The sequence below is a fragment of the Schistocerca gregaria genome, chromosome 1 (genome assembly GCF_023897955.1).
Source record: "Schistocerca gregaria isolate iqSchGreg1 chromosome 1, iqSchGreg1.2, whole genome shotgun sequence".
NCBI lineage: Eukaryota > Metazoa > Arthropoda > Insecta > Orthoptera > Acrididae > Schistocerca > Schistocerca gregaria.
The window spans coordinates 599208252-599225860 of record NC_064920.1 but is presented as its reverse complement, the minus strand read 5'-3'; the positions used below and the strand labels follow the sequence as shown (position 1 = coordinate 599225860).

The 17609-nt window shown below is 38.9% G+C and overlaps 1 protein-coding gene across 1 annotated transcript in view; it reads right to left on the bottom strand.

Moving 5' to 3' along the window:
• LOC126358244 (otoferlin) overlaps window positions 1-17609 on the bottom strand; it is a 288211-nt gene that overhangs the window by 135985 nt on the left and 134617 nt on the right. The window contains exon 17 of the mRNA XM_050007531.1: window positions 8471-8639. Within this exon, the coding sequence (XP_049863488.1) occupies window positions 8471-8639 (169 nt within the window). The remainder of the gene's footprint in view (window positions 1-8470; window positions 8640-17609) is intronic.

Genomic DNA, 17609 nt, shown 5'->3' with positions numbered 1-17609 from the left:
TTGTTATTATTATCATAATAACAATGAAAGGCCAAGCCATGTTAATACTGGCTGCATACAAGCAGTTATTCTGTTTAGATCAATATTGGAAAATATCAACAACAGCAGAAAATGGTAAAACTGGAGGGTGGAGGTACGGCAGTGTGTGAGTAGTTGTTAACAGTCCAGTATTAGGGTTGTTCTCATCAGAACTGGCAGCAAACCAACACCAACAACAATAGTAAAGGTATACGTGTTGATGTCACAAGCAGATCATGAAGAAACACCGAAAGTACAAGGGTCATTCAGAAAGTAAAGAACATATTTTTCTATGGAGATTTTTATTTGATATAATTAAATAAAATGTATTTTATCTACAGTTTGATACCCAAGCTACTTTACTATGTTGTCACCATTCAAATTTAGATACCTGTACCATTTCACTAGTTTTTCTATGCTTTCTGCATACTCAGTTGCCACTAAGTTGTTGAATCACTGACAAACTGGCATTGTCCACTCAAAAGGTCTTTCAATTTGAGGAATAAGTGATAATCACATGGACATCCACTATCATGGGATAACTCCACTGGTTATCATTCCAGCCACTTGTTTTTAATGGTGTGGTGAAGTCGTTAAAGTGTCTGACAGTAAATTGTTGCTTTATGGCCTCACCTCTAGGCACATAGTCCATAAAGGAGAGCCTTATGATCTCTTTTGGTTTTATTGAGGATTGCAAATGATGTCAGTCCATTGAAGGGCCCTTTATTTCTGGTGTGAAGTGCACTATCCAAGTCTCATTATCAGTGACAATGTGATTCAAAAATTCATCACTATCCTTTTCATAATGACAACACTGCCTTGAAATGTCTGGAAAGAAAGAGTGTAGTCCACTAATTGGATTTTTGTTTCAGTCCTTACTGAGTCCATCGATTACCACTGAGGGCTGGCCCAAGCAATCTTCATCATGAACAATCTTCTGTCCATTATTAAATATGATACACCACTTCTGAACTGATGCTTTGTTCATCACACTACCATACAATCATAGTACACTAATATACATGTAAATAAAACAGAAAGAAACTTCCACATGGGAAAAATATATTAAAAACAAAGATTCCAAGACTTACCAAGCGGGAAAGCGCCGGCAGACAGGCACATGAACAAAACACACAAACACACACACAGAATTACGAGCTTTCGCAACTGGCAGTTGCTTCGTCAGGAAAGAGGGAAGGAGAGGGAAAAATGAAAGGATGTGGGTTTTAAGGGAGAGGGTAAGGAGTCATTCCAATCCCGGGAGCGGAAAGACTTCCCTTAGGGGAAAAAAAAAAAAAAAAAAAAAAGGACAGGTGTACACTCGCACACACACACACACATATCCATCCGCACATACACAGACACTAGCAGACATATTTAAAGGCCATATACATGTAACATATACAAATGTGTTATGGTTTAGTTTTACAAGGTGCCTTACTAGTTACATGATGCACTGTAAGTGTGACAAATACTGGCAGTAGCCCATGTACAAAAAGTGCCCCTGCAGTGATCAAAGCAGTACAATGGCTGACCCAGCCACAGTAAAATACACCACATAGGATGGACATTAGAGAACTCATGTGTAGAGACACCAGTGTTTACCAGGTAAAACTCTAGAGACAGCTAACAGCAGTGTACTTTGAAGAAAAAATGTTTAATGACAAACAACACATTCTTTTTCTTTTTATTAGCTTAATGTAGACTGCAAAACTCTAAAATGCCAAAAATTCTTTTGCTAAGACCACTCATTGGTCTCCAGTGGGTTGAATTACACCAAATTGTTATGTGTTAAATCATGACATTACATCACCTGCAGAACATGCTGCAGTTCTATGAGCTGTCCCCAGTAGTTATACTGTTATGCATCACACATAATTCAAGTCCAGACTCTAAAAAGTTACGACAACCCAAAATTAAAAAGCGCAGCATCCATCACATCTACATCTACATCTACGTGATTTCTCCAGTATTCACAATAATGTGCCTGGCAGAGGGTTCAATGAACCACCTTCAAGCTGTCTCTCTACCGTTCTGCTCTTGAACAGCAAATGGGAAAAACAAGCACTTAATTTTTTTGTGTGAGCCCTGATTTCTCTTATTTTATCATGATGATCATTTCTCCCTATGTAGGTGTGTGGCAACAGAATGTTTTTGCAATTGGAGGAGAAAACTGGTGATTGAAATTTCATGAGAAGTTCCCGTCACAACAAAAAACTTTTTAATGATTGCCACTCCAATTCACATATCATGTCTGTGACACTACCTCTCCCATTTTGTGATAATACAAAACAAGCTGCCCTTCATTGTACTTTTTTGATGTCATCCGTCAGTCCCACCTGATGCAGATTCCACACCGCACAGCAATACTCCAGAATAGGGCAGACAAGCATAGTGTAAGCAGTCTCTTTAGTAGACCTGTTGCACCTTGTAAGTGTGCTGCCCATGAATAACAGTCTTTGGTTTGCACTACCCACAATATTATCTATGTGATCGCTCCAATTTAGGTTATTTGTAATTGTAATTCCTAAGTATTTAGCCTGCAGTTGGGAAAGAAAGTTTGCATAATATTTCAAATGATAATGGCACAAGGGTGATTAATTTTGCTGTTTCAAAAGACATGATTGTTGAGAGCACATATTTCAAAAGGAAGGACATTCATAAAGCAACTTGGGTCTCTCCGGTTGGACACACCCAAAATCAAATTGATCATGTTCTTGTTGATCGGAGATGGCACACTAGTATAGAAAATGTTAGGACTTTCAGGGGAGCAGACTGCGGTTCTGATCATTTTCTTGTAGTTGCCGAAGTTCACCAACAGCTATCTACAGCAACATCAAGGTGTCACAATGCAGAACTTGTTAGGTTCGACACTGACAAGCTTAATGATGAAAACTTTAGAAGAAGGTACATAATAGAAATTGCAAATAGGTTTGATGCTCTCAGGACACATGAAGATCAAGACGAGGATGTGAAAAACAGCGGATCACTGTGAGAAATAAGATCAAAGAGGCTGCAAAGGTCACAATAGGTACAATTAAGAAGAACAGGAGGAGACAGTGGTTTGATGAGGAATGCAAGAAATTGGTAGAGGAAAGGAGAAAAGCACGATTAGATTGGGATAGAATGGGAGATAGAAAACGAGACGAGTTCTTGAACTTGAGAAGGGAAGTTGGTCGTAGGCTATGGGCAAAGAAGAGGGGATTATTTGAGCAATCAAATTACAAAAATGGTAACAAACAGTAAAACAAAAAACATTTGGGAACTTTACCTAGACATAAATGGGTATAGGAAGGGCTTCAAATCTAGGACAAATGCACTTCGAGGGGATGCTGGGGGAATACTGACAGACCCCAGTGCTATATTAAGTAAATGGAGGGCGTATTTTGAGCATCCATTAAATGTACACCAGGAAGCAGGAAATGAGCATGTGTACGAAATACATACAGCAGAACCCCAGATACCTGAGTCAACTTTAAAGGAAGTAAGAGATGCAATCAACAAATTGAAAAACCATAAAGCACCAGGAGCAGATTGCATAACTGCAGAATTAGTTAAAAATGGGGGACAGAAATTTCTGGAAGTAGTTAGCAAAGTTGAACTAAAGTATGGAACTCTGAGATGATACCTGAAGAGTGGCAAGAGTCGATTCTGATCCCAATTTTTAAGAAAGGTGACCAAATGCGTCAAATTTTGGAAAAGAAATGGAAATACAATAAACCAGTTCATAATCTTTTCTTAGATTTTACAAAAGCATATGATTCAGTATTGCAGTCGAAATTGTACAAAATTCTTTTGGAACTTGGAATATCAAAGAAGTATGTTCGACTTATAGAAGAGAGTTTGAAAAACACAAAAGGTAGAGTAAGGGTGAGGAAATTGGAGTCAGAAGAATTTGTAATAAAGAATGGACTTAAGCAGGGAGATGCCCTGTCTCCGCAACTTTTTAATTTAGTCCTAGAATATATTGTGCAAATGGCAGCACATAATTCAGAGGGTGTGGAGTTAAATGAAAATATTAAGATATTAGGGTATGGAGATGATCTAAACATCATTAGCGATAGGAAAGAATCTGTAATAGCAAATGCGAATGCGTTAATCACGGCTAGTGAAGATGTAGGTCTAAGGATAAGTGAAGACAAAACGAAATATCACTAGAATGCCAACAACAGTAGATCAGGAAATGTTAATAGTTGGAGACATGCAGTTTGAAAAAGTGAACACATTTGAGTGTCCAGGCGTGGACATCACTTCGAGCACTTCGAGAAATGAGATTGAACCCGAACTGAAGAAGAGATTACGGGCGGGAAATTCATGCTATTTCTCACTGAATAGATTACTTTCATCATGGATATTGTCTAGGAATTTAAAGATTAGAATATACAAAAGCATTAGTCTACCAGTTATGCTGTATGGGTGTGAGACTTGGTGTCTCACTGTACAAAATGAAGAGCCGTTTTGATTATTTGAAAACAAAATTTTGAGAAAAATTTTTGGAGCAAAAAGGGATGACAATAGCAGAGAGTGGCGAAAACTGCATAACAATGAGGTTCACGAACTCTATTCAGTCCCTGACATAAGCAGTATTATTAAATCACATTCGCTGCAATGGGCGGGTCACGTAGCTCGAATGGATGAGGGCAGGGCAGTGTGCAGAGTACTGCTAGGGCACCTAGAAGGAAAACATCCCGTGGGGAGACCGAGGCGTAGATGGGACGACAATGTGAAGGCTGATTTGAGGAGCCTAGGTACTGGCCTAGGTATTGAAGGTGAATGGAAGGGAATAGACCAAGACAGGGACAGATGGCGAAAATACATTGCTGCAGTAATGGACTCTCGAGTCTGGTATGACCAGTGAGTAATTAAGTAAGTAAGTATTTAACTGAATTTACAGCCTTCAGATTTGTGTGACTTATTGCATAGTCAAAATTTAGCTGATTTCTTTTAGTACTCATGTGAATAACTTCACACTTTACTTTATTCAGGGTTACTTGCCACTTTTTGCACCATACAGATATCTTAGCTAAATCATTTTGCAAGTTGTTTTGATCATCTGATGACTTTACAAGATAGTAAATAACAGCATCATCTGCAAACAGTCTAAGACAGCTAGTCAGATTGTCTCCTATGTCATTAATATAGACCAGGAACAATAGAGGGCCTATAACACTTCCTTGGGGAATGCCGGATATTACTTCTGTTTTACTCGATGACTTTCCATCTATTACTATGAACTGTGACCTTTCTCACAGGAATCACTAATCCAATTGCACAACTAAGGTGACACTCCGTAGGTACGCAGTTTGGTTAGAAGACGCTTGTAAGGAACAGTGTCAAAAGCCTTCTGGAAATCTAAAAATATGGAATCAATTTGACATCCCCTGTCAATAACACTCATTACTTCATGAGTATAATGAGCTGGTTGTGTTTCACAATAACAATATTTTCTGAATCCACGCTGAATATGCATCAATAAATCATTTCTTTTGAGGTACTTCATAATGTTAAAATACAGTATATGCTCAATATCCCTACTACAAATCAATATTAGTGATATAGGCTTGCAAATCGGCAGATTATTCCTACTTCCCTTTTTGGGTATTGGTGTGACTTGAGCGATTTCCCCATCTTTAGGTACGGATCTTTCTGTGAGCGAGTTGTTGTATATAATTGCTAAATATGGAGCTATTTTATCAGCATACTCTGAGAGGAATCTGACTGGTATACAATCTGGACCGGAGACCTTGCCTTTATTAAGTGATTTAAGCTGCTTTGTTACACCGAGGTTATCTACTTCTATGTTTCTCATCTTGGCAGTTGTTCTTGATTGGAGTTCAGGAATATTTACTTCGTCTTCTTTGGTGAAGGTGTTTCAGAAAATTGTGTTTAATAACTCTGCTTTAGTGGCACTGTCATCAGTGACTTCACCTTTGTTATCGCGCAGTGAAGGTATTGATTGTGTTAGAAGCAATAGTAATCCACCCATTACCTACAACTTGAACAGTACTCTTCAAAGAAATCCTTGCAACAAATCCCATCCACCTACGAGCCCCCAACAAAATCTGGACGTCACCAGTATTATTGGGAATGATATTAATACTCTTACAAGCCTTATACACACTCGGACGCAAACGCTGACAATGATAACGTCGACAAAACATTAGTGCGGCTGCTCGTGTGGCTGCAGAATGAAACATTCTCCCAGAATTCAACTTTAAATAGCACACCAAGCAGTGACATCAGAGTTCTTGACAGAGTTTTAGCGTGGCATGGGCAATGTAAAACTAGTAGCCCACACCAGCCTTGGTGACTCTCCAACAGTGCGCAACCTACAGGGCTGCCAATATATCCCAGGTAAAACTCTAGAAGCTGCTGACAGTGGCTTGCATCAAAGACAAAATGTTTAGCAACAAAAGTCACACAGAGCCCCATGTCAGGGGAGACTACCAGACTGAATGAGAGTCTTTCCTTCTCTTCTTGTCTGGTGGGTCTCCCCTGACCTGGGCTTCTGAGTGACTTTTCCAACCTCTACCCATTTTTCTTAGACCTCTCCAGTTCCTTCTCCTTCACCCCTCTTCCTTCCCCTTTGGCCCATCTGGTGGAGGAAAAAGCTGTTGATTCTGGGGTATGCATGGGTAAGGGCTTTCTTTGCATATGTATTCTTCTGCAGCCACTTGGTGAGAGGATTTTTTTCATGTATATTAGTGTACTGTAACTGTGTTGCAAATCTGTGCCTCATTCATATAAAATTGTCATGTTAACTGTAATTTTCTTTATAGATGGTTTGAAAATGGACACAGGTGTCCAAAAGTAGTCACCATAAGAAATAAAAAAAAAGCTTATGATGGTCTGTCACCATACAAAAAGCATGCAACAATGTAAAATGGTACAATATGTTCAAAATTCTCAGAAAAATGGTGTAAGCTATAGGGAAATATGGGAAATATGAAATATGTACAAGAACAAAGGGGGAAAAATAGGAATGGAAGACCAAGAATGAATTGCTCATATTAGAAAGGGTGTAAGACTGTTCAATCTACACATCAAAAAGTAATGAAGGAAATACAAGAAAGATTTAGGCAAAGGATTAAAATTAAGGGTAAAAAGATATTAATGATAAGATTTGTTGATGACATTGATATTGTCAGGGAAATGGGGGAGGATTGCAGAACCTGCCGAGTGGGATGAACTGTCTAATAAATACACATTATGGATTAAGAGTAACCCAAAGTGGTAAGCAGTAATCAGAATGAGATGAGTGATAAACTTGGGACTATCATGTAGGCAAAGTGAAGGAATTCTGTTACCTTGAAAGCAAAATAATGCAAGACACATGAGGCAAGGAGAGTATAAAACGTACACTAGCACAGGTAAAGAGGGTGTTCCTGGCAAAACAAAGTCTACTAATATCAAATATCAGCTCTAATATGAGGAAGAAATTTCTAAAAATATTTTTGGAGCACAGCATTGTATGGTAATGAATCATGGACTGTGGGAAAACCAGAGATGAATAGGACTGAAGTGATTGAAATGTGGCACTATAGAAGGATCTTGAAAAGTGGGCGAAGTGATAAGAAAGGAATGAGGAGAGTCACTGCAGAGTCAGCACAGAAAGGAAAGATATCATTGAATAACCTCCAGCATTCTAAAGGAAGTAAAAGCTGTAGGACAAGACAAAGATTTTAATATGTTCAAGAAATAATTGAAAATGCTGGTGAAAGATGTACGAAGAGAGGTGAGGATACAAAACAAAACTATACGCTGGCAAAGGAGAATGAAATACATGGCACTCACTGTCCATATTTAACTATAGGCTTATTGATAGTATCAACCATAACATAAAGAATGAGATAAAATGGGGGAGGAAAAGCAAGTAGCAACCACATCTTCCCTTGTTGTTTTCCACATCGTTACTCCCTTGTATTAACAAAGTAATTTGCTTCTCATCTCCTATTTCTCTTTCTCTCTCTCTCTCTCTCTGTTTGTGATTATATTTCACCACAGACAACAATGGCCTCCTACCATCCCTGTCCCTCCTGCTGCCCATTACTTCCTTATTCCTACTTGCTCCATATATCTAGCCCCCCCCCCCCCCCCCCTCGCTCCCCTCCCTCCTCCTCCAGAGGTCACAAAGTTTGCATGCGAAAAAGAGAAAGCGTATATTTGTAACAGAAATGCAGTATAAGTTCAAAACATAATACATCATTTTGAACTATTATATGTGTCTGTGCATCACCATTCAGTCACCTGCAGGTGAAAAATTGACTTTCACCACATTTTGCTTTTTGTTCAAGTAATAAATATTGCTCAAAGTTCGCACCAGATTTAAAAATTGGCTACTGCACCTATTTCTGAATGCCTTACATGTTTTCTGACAACTACTGCTTAAACAACACATTGTTTGTACCTTGCAGAAATATTAAATAAAATTCCAAACTTTTATTGTACATACCAGTTCAAGAAATTTGACAGGAGTACTGAAATTTGGATTCTTTCTTGCATTTTGTATTACAGAAGAGTAGAGAATGTGTCCAGCACATTCAATATCCACCCTTGGTTTATCCACAGTCATGAGATGAACTCGTTTCAAATCTCTTAGTCCCCAAAAGAGCACTTCAATCCTATAAACAACTAACATTAATATCATGTTACACTAAACAATCCAAGCTGTCGACAATCACTATCAAAGACTCAAACATCAATTTAATTTTTTATATCCAAACACAGGTTTATTATAGAATCACTATGTTAAGGCTAAAAAATTAGGAGTTGTCTGTAATGCATATAAACAATTAACATTATTTGTATCATTTTTTGATATCTTAGTACTAGTAAACACAAAAAAGGATCACATACAGTACCTGCTGAAATCAAAGGCACTTAGAATTTGGAGGAAGAGTGATATTACTCTTATCAGTGTTGATAGTCAGTTCTTTAGATTGAGTATAAGCAATTATGCTGCTTGAACACACACACACACACACACACACACACACACACACACACACACACACACACTTTTGATTTGCCAGGAATGTGTAGTTCATCTTTTGCTAGCATTTCAAATACCTTCTTTGCATATGCCTTGACCAGGGTCCTAATCAAATTTCAAGTTTAATCTCTGGAAACTTTAATTTCCTCAAACCTTTCAATCTACTTTTGAACAAATGAAGGGAACCATAAGTCACTGAATACTCTTAATGCATATCAATACCTGTCAATCTGTAACTAATTAAAAATATGCCAGAATCTTGTATGGCAACTTGAATTGGTATCACTGATCATCAGGCAGTTGTGGCAACAGAGATAAACAAAGTACAAATGGCAACCGAAACAAGCATAATGATATACGTAATGAACAAGCTAGACACAAAAGCAATAGTTCCACATCTCAATGAGGAATCTGAAACTTTTAGCACAGAACAGAGGCATGTAGAGGAACTAGGCATCAAGTTGAAAAAAATACCATAGTCGACCATGCACTGGATACATATATTACGTGATTAAAAGTATCTGGACACGTCGCTGAAAATGACTTACAAGATTGTGGCACCCTCCATTGGTAAAGCTGAAATTCACCCTTAGCCTTGATGACAGCTTCAACTCTTGCAAGCTTATGTTCAATCACGTTCTGGTAGGTTTCTTGGGGATTGGAGGCCCATTCTTCACAGAATGCTGCACTGAAGAGAGGTATCGATATCAGCCGGTGAGGCTTGGCATGAAGTCAGCATTCCAAAACATCCCAAAGGTGTTCTATAGGATTCAGGTCAGGACTCTGTGCAGGCCAGTCCATTACAGGGATGTTATTGTTGTCACTCGATCACGCTGAAAGATGCAACTGCCATTCCTGAATTGCTCTTCAACAGTGGGAAGCAAGAAGGTGCTTAAACCATCAATGTAGGCCTGTGCTGTGATAGTGCCACACAGAACAGTAAGGAGTGCAAGCTCCCTCCACAAAAAATATGACCACACCATAACACACAGCCTCCAAATTTTGCTGTTGACAATACACATGCTGGCAGATAATGTCCACCCAGCATTCGTCATACCCACATCTTGCCATCGGATTGCCACATTGTATACTGTGTTTCGTCACTCCACACAATGTTTTTCCACTGTTCAATCATCCAATGTTTACACTCATTACACCAAGTGAGGCATCATTTGGCCTTTATCAGATGTGTGGCTTATGAACAGCCGCTCAACCATGAAATCCAAGTTTTCTCACCTACCGCCTAACTGTCATAGTACTTGCAGTGGGTCCTGATGCAGTTTGGAATTCCTGTGTGATGATCTGGATAGATGTCTGCTTATCACACATTACGACCCTCTTCAACTGTCGGCGGTCTCTGTCAGTCAACAGACGAGGTTGGCCTGTACACTTTTATGCTTTAAGTGTCCCTTCATGTTTCCACTTCACTATCAGATCAGAAACAGTGGACCTAGGTATGTTTAGGAGTGTGGAAATCTCACATACAGATGTATGACACGAATGACACCCAACCACCTAATCACATTCAAAGTCCATGAGTTTCGCAGAGTGCCCCATTCCGCTCTCTCATGATGTCTAATGACTACTGAGGTCACTGATTTGTAGTACCTGGCAGTAGGTGGCAGCACAATGCACATAATATGAAAAATGTATGTTTTTGGGGGTGTCCGGATACTTTTGATCACATAGTGTATTTACAGAGCAGAACAGTTTGTGTGTGGGGGACCCTCCATGGTATACAGTCACTGTAAATAAATTTCTAAAAAAACAGAGACTACTTCATAATAGGCATAAAACAAGCCATAGGGCTAAAGGAAATATGCTTGGCTGTCAAGACAGAAATGCATGAAACCTTCAGTGACTACCATAGCAGAATACTGTCAAATGATCTTCCACAAAAACCAAAGAAATTTGTCATTTGTAAAAGCTGTTGTGGCTCCAACATTTGTGTCCAGATAGTCACAGATGAGACAAGAACTGAAAATGAGGGCAGGAAAGCAAAAGCGCAAATGCTTAACTCTGTTTTCAAACATTCCTTTACAAAGGAAAATCCGGAGGGGGCCCCAATTTAATCCTCATGCCACTGAAAAGGCCTGGATCTGAGGCTGTTTTGGATATTAGTAGTAATTAAGAAAATTCACCTGGCAACCTTACAAGAGCTATGCAAGTATAGTTGGATAGCGGGACTGACACTTTGTGGCCTTCCAATCTGCCTAATTTTCTTTTAAGGATTTACTGCCATAATATCACAAATAATCCAAAAACAGGGAGAGTATAACAGGTAAATGTATTTATCATTCATTGACTTTATTAAGGCATTTGATAATGTTGATAGAAAGAAACTGTGGAGAATTATGAGGAAAAGAAGGTGATCAAAACACCTAATAATCTTTAAAAAGCCTGTAAAATACAGGATTGTAATTTTGGACAAAAATGGCACTTTAACATGGCCTATAGGCACAAACAAAGCAGTAAGTCAAGGATGCAGCATTTCAGCCACACTTCTTAACACTTATTCAGATAACGCAATTCAGAAATGGAAGGAAATTTTTAATGGGGGATTTAAAATTAACAGTAATTCCCACTTGAACTGTCTTTCATACGCTGAAGATGCCACACTGCTGGTGGATAATGAAGACAGCCTATGAAGGGGAATATATTTATTAGCTAAGGTTTGTGGAAACTACCATCTGACAATTTACAAAATAGAAAACAAAATCAGTGGCTTTGAAAGGGAAATATCCTGTATGGACAAAAATTGTTATCAACAATTGAACAGTAGAACAGGTCAAATATTTAGACTATTTAGGTTGTGACATCACATACGAGTATGATGAAGATGTAGAGAAAAGATTAGAAAAGTTGGGGAATATATGTGGAACAATAAACAGACGTTTAAAAAATAAAATAAACAAAGAAACAAGATTGAAATTTTATAAAACAATGACAGTTCCAATGCTTGTTTATGGAGGTGAATTGTGGGTTACAAGTAAACATCAAGAAAGCTGAATACAAGCAGCAGAGATGAGGTTTCTAAGAGCAGTAAAGAGATGCACAAGAGCTAATAGATTTTGAAATTTTGAAACTAGGATAGAACTTAATATATTTAACATTGTGAATAAAATACAAAATAATTGGAGAAACAAGAATGAGTGGAGAAAGATTACCCCTGAAGATAAGAAGATTTTTCTCAAATGGGAGAAGACCGAGGAAACATCAAGTACTGTAAGAAGAAAAACAAAAAAGGTCTAAAGACTGAAGTGAAGATGATGATGATGAAGAATGAAAAGAGGAGTGAAAAAATCGTTGTTGTCAGTAGCAGTGAGAAAGAGCTGAAATCATTAAAACTGAACAAAACTCCAGGGCCCAATGGAATTCCCATCAGATTCTACAGTGAATTTGTAGCTGCGTTTTATAAGGAGGACAGCAGAAATGATCCACAAAACTACCATCCAATTACCTTGGTATAAATTTGTTGTAGAATGGTAGAACATATTCTGAGCTGAAACATAAGAAGGTATGCTGGACAGAATGACCTCTTCCATGCCACCCAGCATGGATTCTGAAAACACAGAGCATGTGAAACCCAACTTACACTTTTCTCACATGATATACTGAAAACTTTGGAGCATGGCATTCAAGTATTTCTTGATTTCTGAAAAGCATTTGATTCTGTACCACATCTACACTTATTATTAAAAGTATGACTGGATTGAAGTTTTATTTATTAGGTAGGATGCAGCAAACTATCTTGGAGACTTATCAACAGATGTATAAGTAACTTCAGGTGTGCCTCAGGAAAGCGTGTTGGGACTCTTGTTGCTCTTGTTGTATACTAATTAGCTTTTGTACAATGTTAATAGCAACCTCAGTGCAGCTTGAAACAAACTGCTCAAATGTTCAGTCAGATCTGGATAAGATTTCAAAGTGGTGCAAAGACTGGCAACTTGATTTAAATGTTCAGAAATGTGCAAACGTGCTCTCCACAAAACTAAAATATTACATATTTTCATCTCCTATGACTGTAATAACAATGTTTCACAACTTGAGTTGGTGACTCATACAAATTCCTGAGTGTAACACTTTGTAGAGATATGAAGTGGTGGACTTCAGTTTACTGACAGAATGCTAACAAAATGCAATCAGTCTACAAAGGAGATTGCTTATGAACTATTCATGTGACCCATTGTAGAATATTGCTCAAGTGTCTGTGACCTGTACCAAATAGGGCTAATGTTGTTGAATTGCATATGGAGAAGGGCAGCATGAATGCTCACAGGTCGGTTTGATTCCTGGGAGAGCATCACAAATATGCAGAAGAAACTGGACTGGCATATTCTTGAAGATAGACATAAACTATCCTGAGAAAGCCTACTTACAAAGTTTCAAGAACTGTCTTTAGATTATAACTCTAGGAACATACTACAAGTACCTATATATCACTCCCATAGGGATCATGAGGACAAGATTAGATTAATTACTGCACACATGGAAGCATTTAAACAAGCATTCTTCCCACATTCCAAATTTGAATGGGACAGGAATACTCTAATAACTGGTACAATGAGACATACATCTGCCATGCACTTAACAGTTGTCTGCAGAATGTAGGTGTAGATGTAAAACAGTTTAGGAAATGAAAAGCACCTTTTACCAGAAATGCTAAATAATTATTGATTTCACAATTGGTACAAAAAAGTCTTAAATTTTTGTGAAACATTGTCCATGATTTGTGTGCCAAACATATGACATATGACCTACCTGCTCACACGAGAGGCCAGTCTTATACCAATGTATCATATATGGGATCTAGGGATATGGAGGAGTATAGACTATTGAGTACACTATCTGTAAAAAGAGTAATACCACCTTATTGAACACAATGTACATGTGACAATGTTCAGTTTGAGGCTAAAGACAATGTACATGAGACATCTTCACTTGAACATGGAACAGTGCTTGCTAAACAGTCAGAGAGAGTCCACAAAGTTGCCCTTGCTGGTCTGTGATGTGGACGACAGCTGTCTCATAGCCCCCCCCCCCCCCCCCCCCCTCTTGGCAATGTGGAGCAGGGGGGAAGAAATGAATGTGCAGCTCCAAGATCCACAAGATGAAGTGGTGGTTGGTCAGCACTGGGCATCATGTGTGGCAAGTCTGCCTGACAAGCCACGTCATTGCTGGCTCAGAAAGGAGGTGGGGCTAGACAGTTTCTTGCAGGTGTGAATATTTTCTGACAAACCTTGTCTTGGCTGGAGTAGGAACCAGGCACAGCTTGACCATTTCTTGTAGGAGGCACAGAATCACATGACCAGCCTTGTAGTAGATGGCACTTCTGCGAGACAGAACTAGGCCACTTCTTGAAATCATGCTAGGAGTCATACGAATGCAAACAGGTGGTGTATCTGCGGTTGACAGGGGAAACATATGATGGGGCCACACGGGATGGCAGTGGTGTGACTGAAGAGTGGAGATGTAGAGTGTCAGTGGTGAGGGTGTTGGCATGTGGAGGCCACACATACCAAAGAGACTATGATCTGATCAAAGTGGCGGTGTATGTTGAGAGGGCAGTGCAACTGACGCAAGTCACTGATTTATTAGCCAGTGTGAATTTTGATGGGTGCGGCTTGTGTGCAGATGGTCTGTGACAGGATAGAGGTTGAGAGGAGGCAGGAATGCTGGGTACTCATTCATTTTGGGTTGTAGTGTGGTAGGTGTGCAGTAATGGAATGTGGAACCAGACGAACGAAGCGAGTGAAGTCACTGAAGTTGCATGAAAATCAGGGATGGAAAGAGATCGAGTTGCATTCTGGTAAGCCATGTGGAAGATATATGGTGGCAGTGTGCTGTCCATGTGGAGGGGCATGCCAAAACAAAGTGTACTGTCATGTTTGTTTCATTGTATGTCCAGGATTTGTGACAGTGCAGATGCTGGGTGGAATGAGGAATGGACATGGTAGGATGTCAGGTAGGCATGATCAGTCAGCAGAACTGGGGTCACTTGTGTGCTGCCACACTCATTGTCATGATGTTTCTGTGTCGAGACCATGAGCTGCTCACATGCTGTGGTGAGGGCAGCGGATGTGTTGTTATTATGTCACGGGATCAACATGATCTCCATACAGAGTGCATCCGATGACACACAGAAGTCAACATAATGTTGGTGAATCATCAAGAACTCATCAGCTTAGGAGGCACACTGCATCTTCCTGCTGTTTATTTGAGTGGTTGATATACCAGGTAGGGGCAGAGGTGCCAGGGCAAAAGATTCTGGGATGCAGCAGTCCATAATGAAGTACAGAAGTGCAGCATGATGTACAAACAAGGGGAGGTGGAATTAGCATAAAAAGTTAATCGCTAGGTTGGTTTTATGATGTCCTTATGAGAGAATATCCATGGGAGGCAGTGAGACAAAGACACAAACAGAGTCTGGGTCATGGATCTGTGAAATGTAATTGATGAGCTGGGAGCTTCTTCTGGTTGCAATGCTATAGGTTCTTCCATTGTTATGAACCATCAAGTAGTAGCGAATTGATGTCAGAGGTGAAATTCACCAGAGAGTGGTTCATTGGGAAAGGGATGGTTGGAGTTGGAAGCCCCACAGAACACTCGTCAGAGTTCGAGTCGGTGAAAAGATCACATTCATATGTGCAATTGGAGATGTGAAATCTGGTAACCTTCATTGTTAGTGTGGTCGATGTATGTTCTTGATCTTATTAGAAATAAATTGTCCACAATCAGAGGTGGGGTTTTAGGGTGGTCTGTACCAAATGTTAATTTTCATACCCAGTTTGAAATCCAGGCAACCAGTGGCAGCAAAGGCAGATTGAATGAATTTGTGTTTGGTGCAGAAGATGTACTGTCCGTGATGAATGAACATGCATTCGTGCAACTGAAATGTTGCAATCCAATCTTTGTGTAGTATTTCTACAAGCAGAGTATGATGATGAGGTTCTACAGTAGATCATTTGTTGCTCTTCAGTTGTTCGGGACTAGATGTCTACAAGGTGTGTAGTGCCAAGATTGGAGAGTGCATTAGGGAAATGGGATTCACTACAATGGAAAACACGTTTGTTTTAATGAATGGCACCCCAACTCATGTTATCATATCCATGACACTCTCTCTCCTATTTTATGACAGTACAAAATGAGCTGCCCTTCTTTTAAGTTTTTTGAAGTCCTCCACTGATCCTACCTGTTAAGGATCCCACACCACACAACAGTACTCTAGCAGAAGATGAACAAATGTAGGGTAATCTTTTTAGTGGATTTGTTGCATCTTCTAAGTGTTCTGCTGATAAAACACAGTCTTTGGTTCATCTTCCCTCTAATATTATGTATGTGATCATTCCATTTCAGTTGTTTGTAACTGTAATACCTAGGTATTCGGTTGAATTGATAGCCTGTAGATTTGTGTAATTTACTATGTAAAAGTTTTTAATGGGTTCCTTTTAGTATTCTTGTAGATAACCTCACACTTTTTGTTATTTAGGGCCAATTTCCACTTTTTGCATCATGTAGATATCTTGTCTAAATCATTTTGTAATTGGTTTTAATCTTCTGATATGACTTTACTAGACAGTAAATGATAGCACCATCTGCAAACAGTCTTACAGGGCTGCTTGGATTGTCTCCTAAATCATTTAGATAGATTCTTTGTGGAATGCCAGACATCACTTATGTTTTACTTTTTACTCATTGACTTTCTGTCAGTTAATATGAATCATAGCCTTTCTGATAGGAATTCATGAATCCAGTCACACATATGAGATGATACTCCATAGGCACATAACCCAATTAGGAGTCTCTTGTGAGGAATGGTATAGCCTTCTTGAAATCTATGAGATTCACTGTCAACAGCATTCATGACCTCATGAGAATACAGATCTCATTGTGTTGCAGAAGAGCAATATTTTCTGAACCTTTGTGATCTATGTATCAATAGATCATTTCCTTCAAGGTAATTCATAATTTTGAAACATAGCACATCTTCCAAAATCCTAATGCAAATAGATGTCAGTGATATGGATCTGTAACTCAGCAGATTAGTGCTACTTCTTTTCTTGAACAATGGTGTGAGCTGTGCAACTTTCCAGTCGTCAGGTACAGATTTTTCATTGAGTAAGCAGCTGGACATGATTGTGGAGTATGGAGCTATTATAGCAAAGTATTTTGAAAGGAACATAACTGATGTATAACCTGGACAGGATGACTTATCTTTATTAAGTGATTTGAGTTGGTTCACCACATCAACAATATCTGCTTCTAAGTTGCTCATGCTAGTACTGCTCATCATTCAAATTCTGTGATATTACTTCATCTTCTTTGATGAAGAAATATTCAAAATCATATTCAGCAACTCCATTTTCACTATTGTGAATTGAAGGTATTGCATCTTGCCATTGGTGTACTTCTTGTCTGACCAGAATCTCTTTGGATTTTCTGCCAGATTTTGAGACAGAGTTTGACTGGAAATTATTAAAAGCATCTAACATTGAAGTCTGAACTAAATTTTGAGCTTCTGTGAAATTTTGCATATCTTGGAGACTTTGCATTCTTTTAAATTTGGCATGTTTTTTTCATTGTTTCTAAAACATTGTTC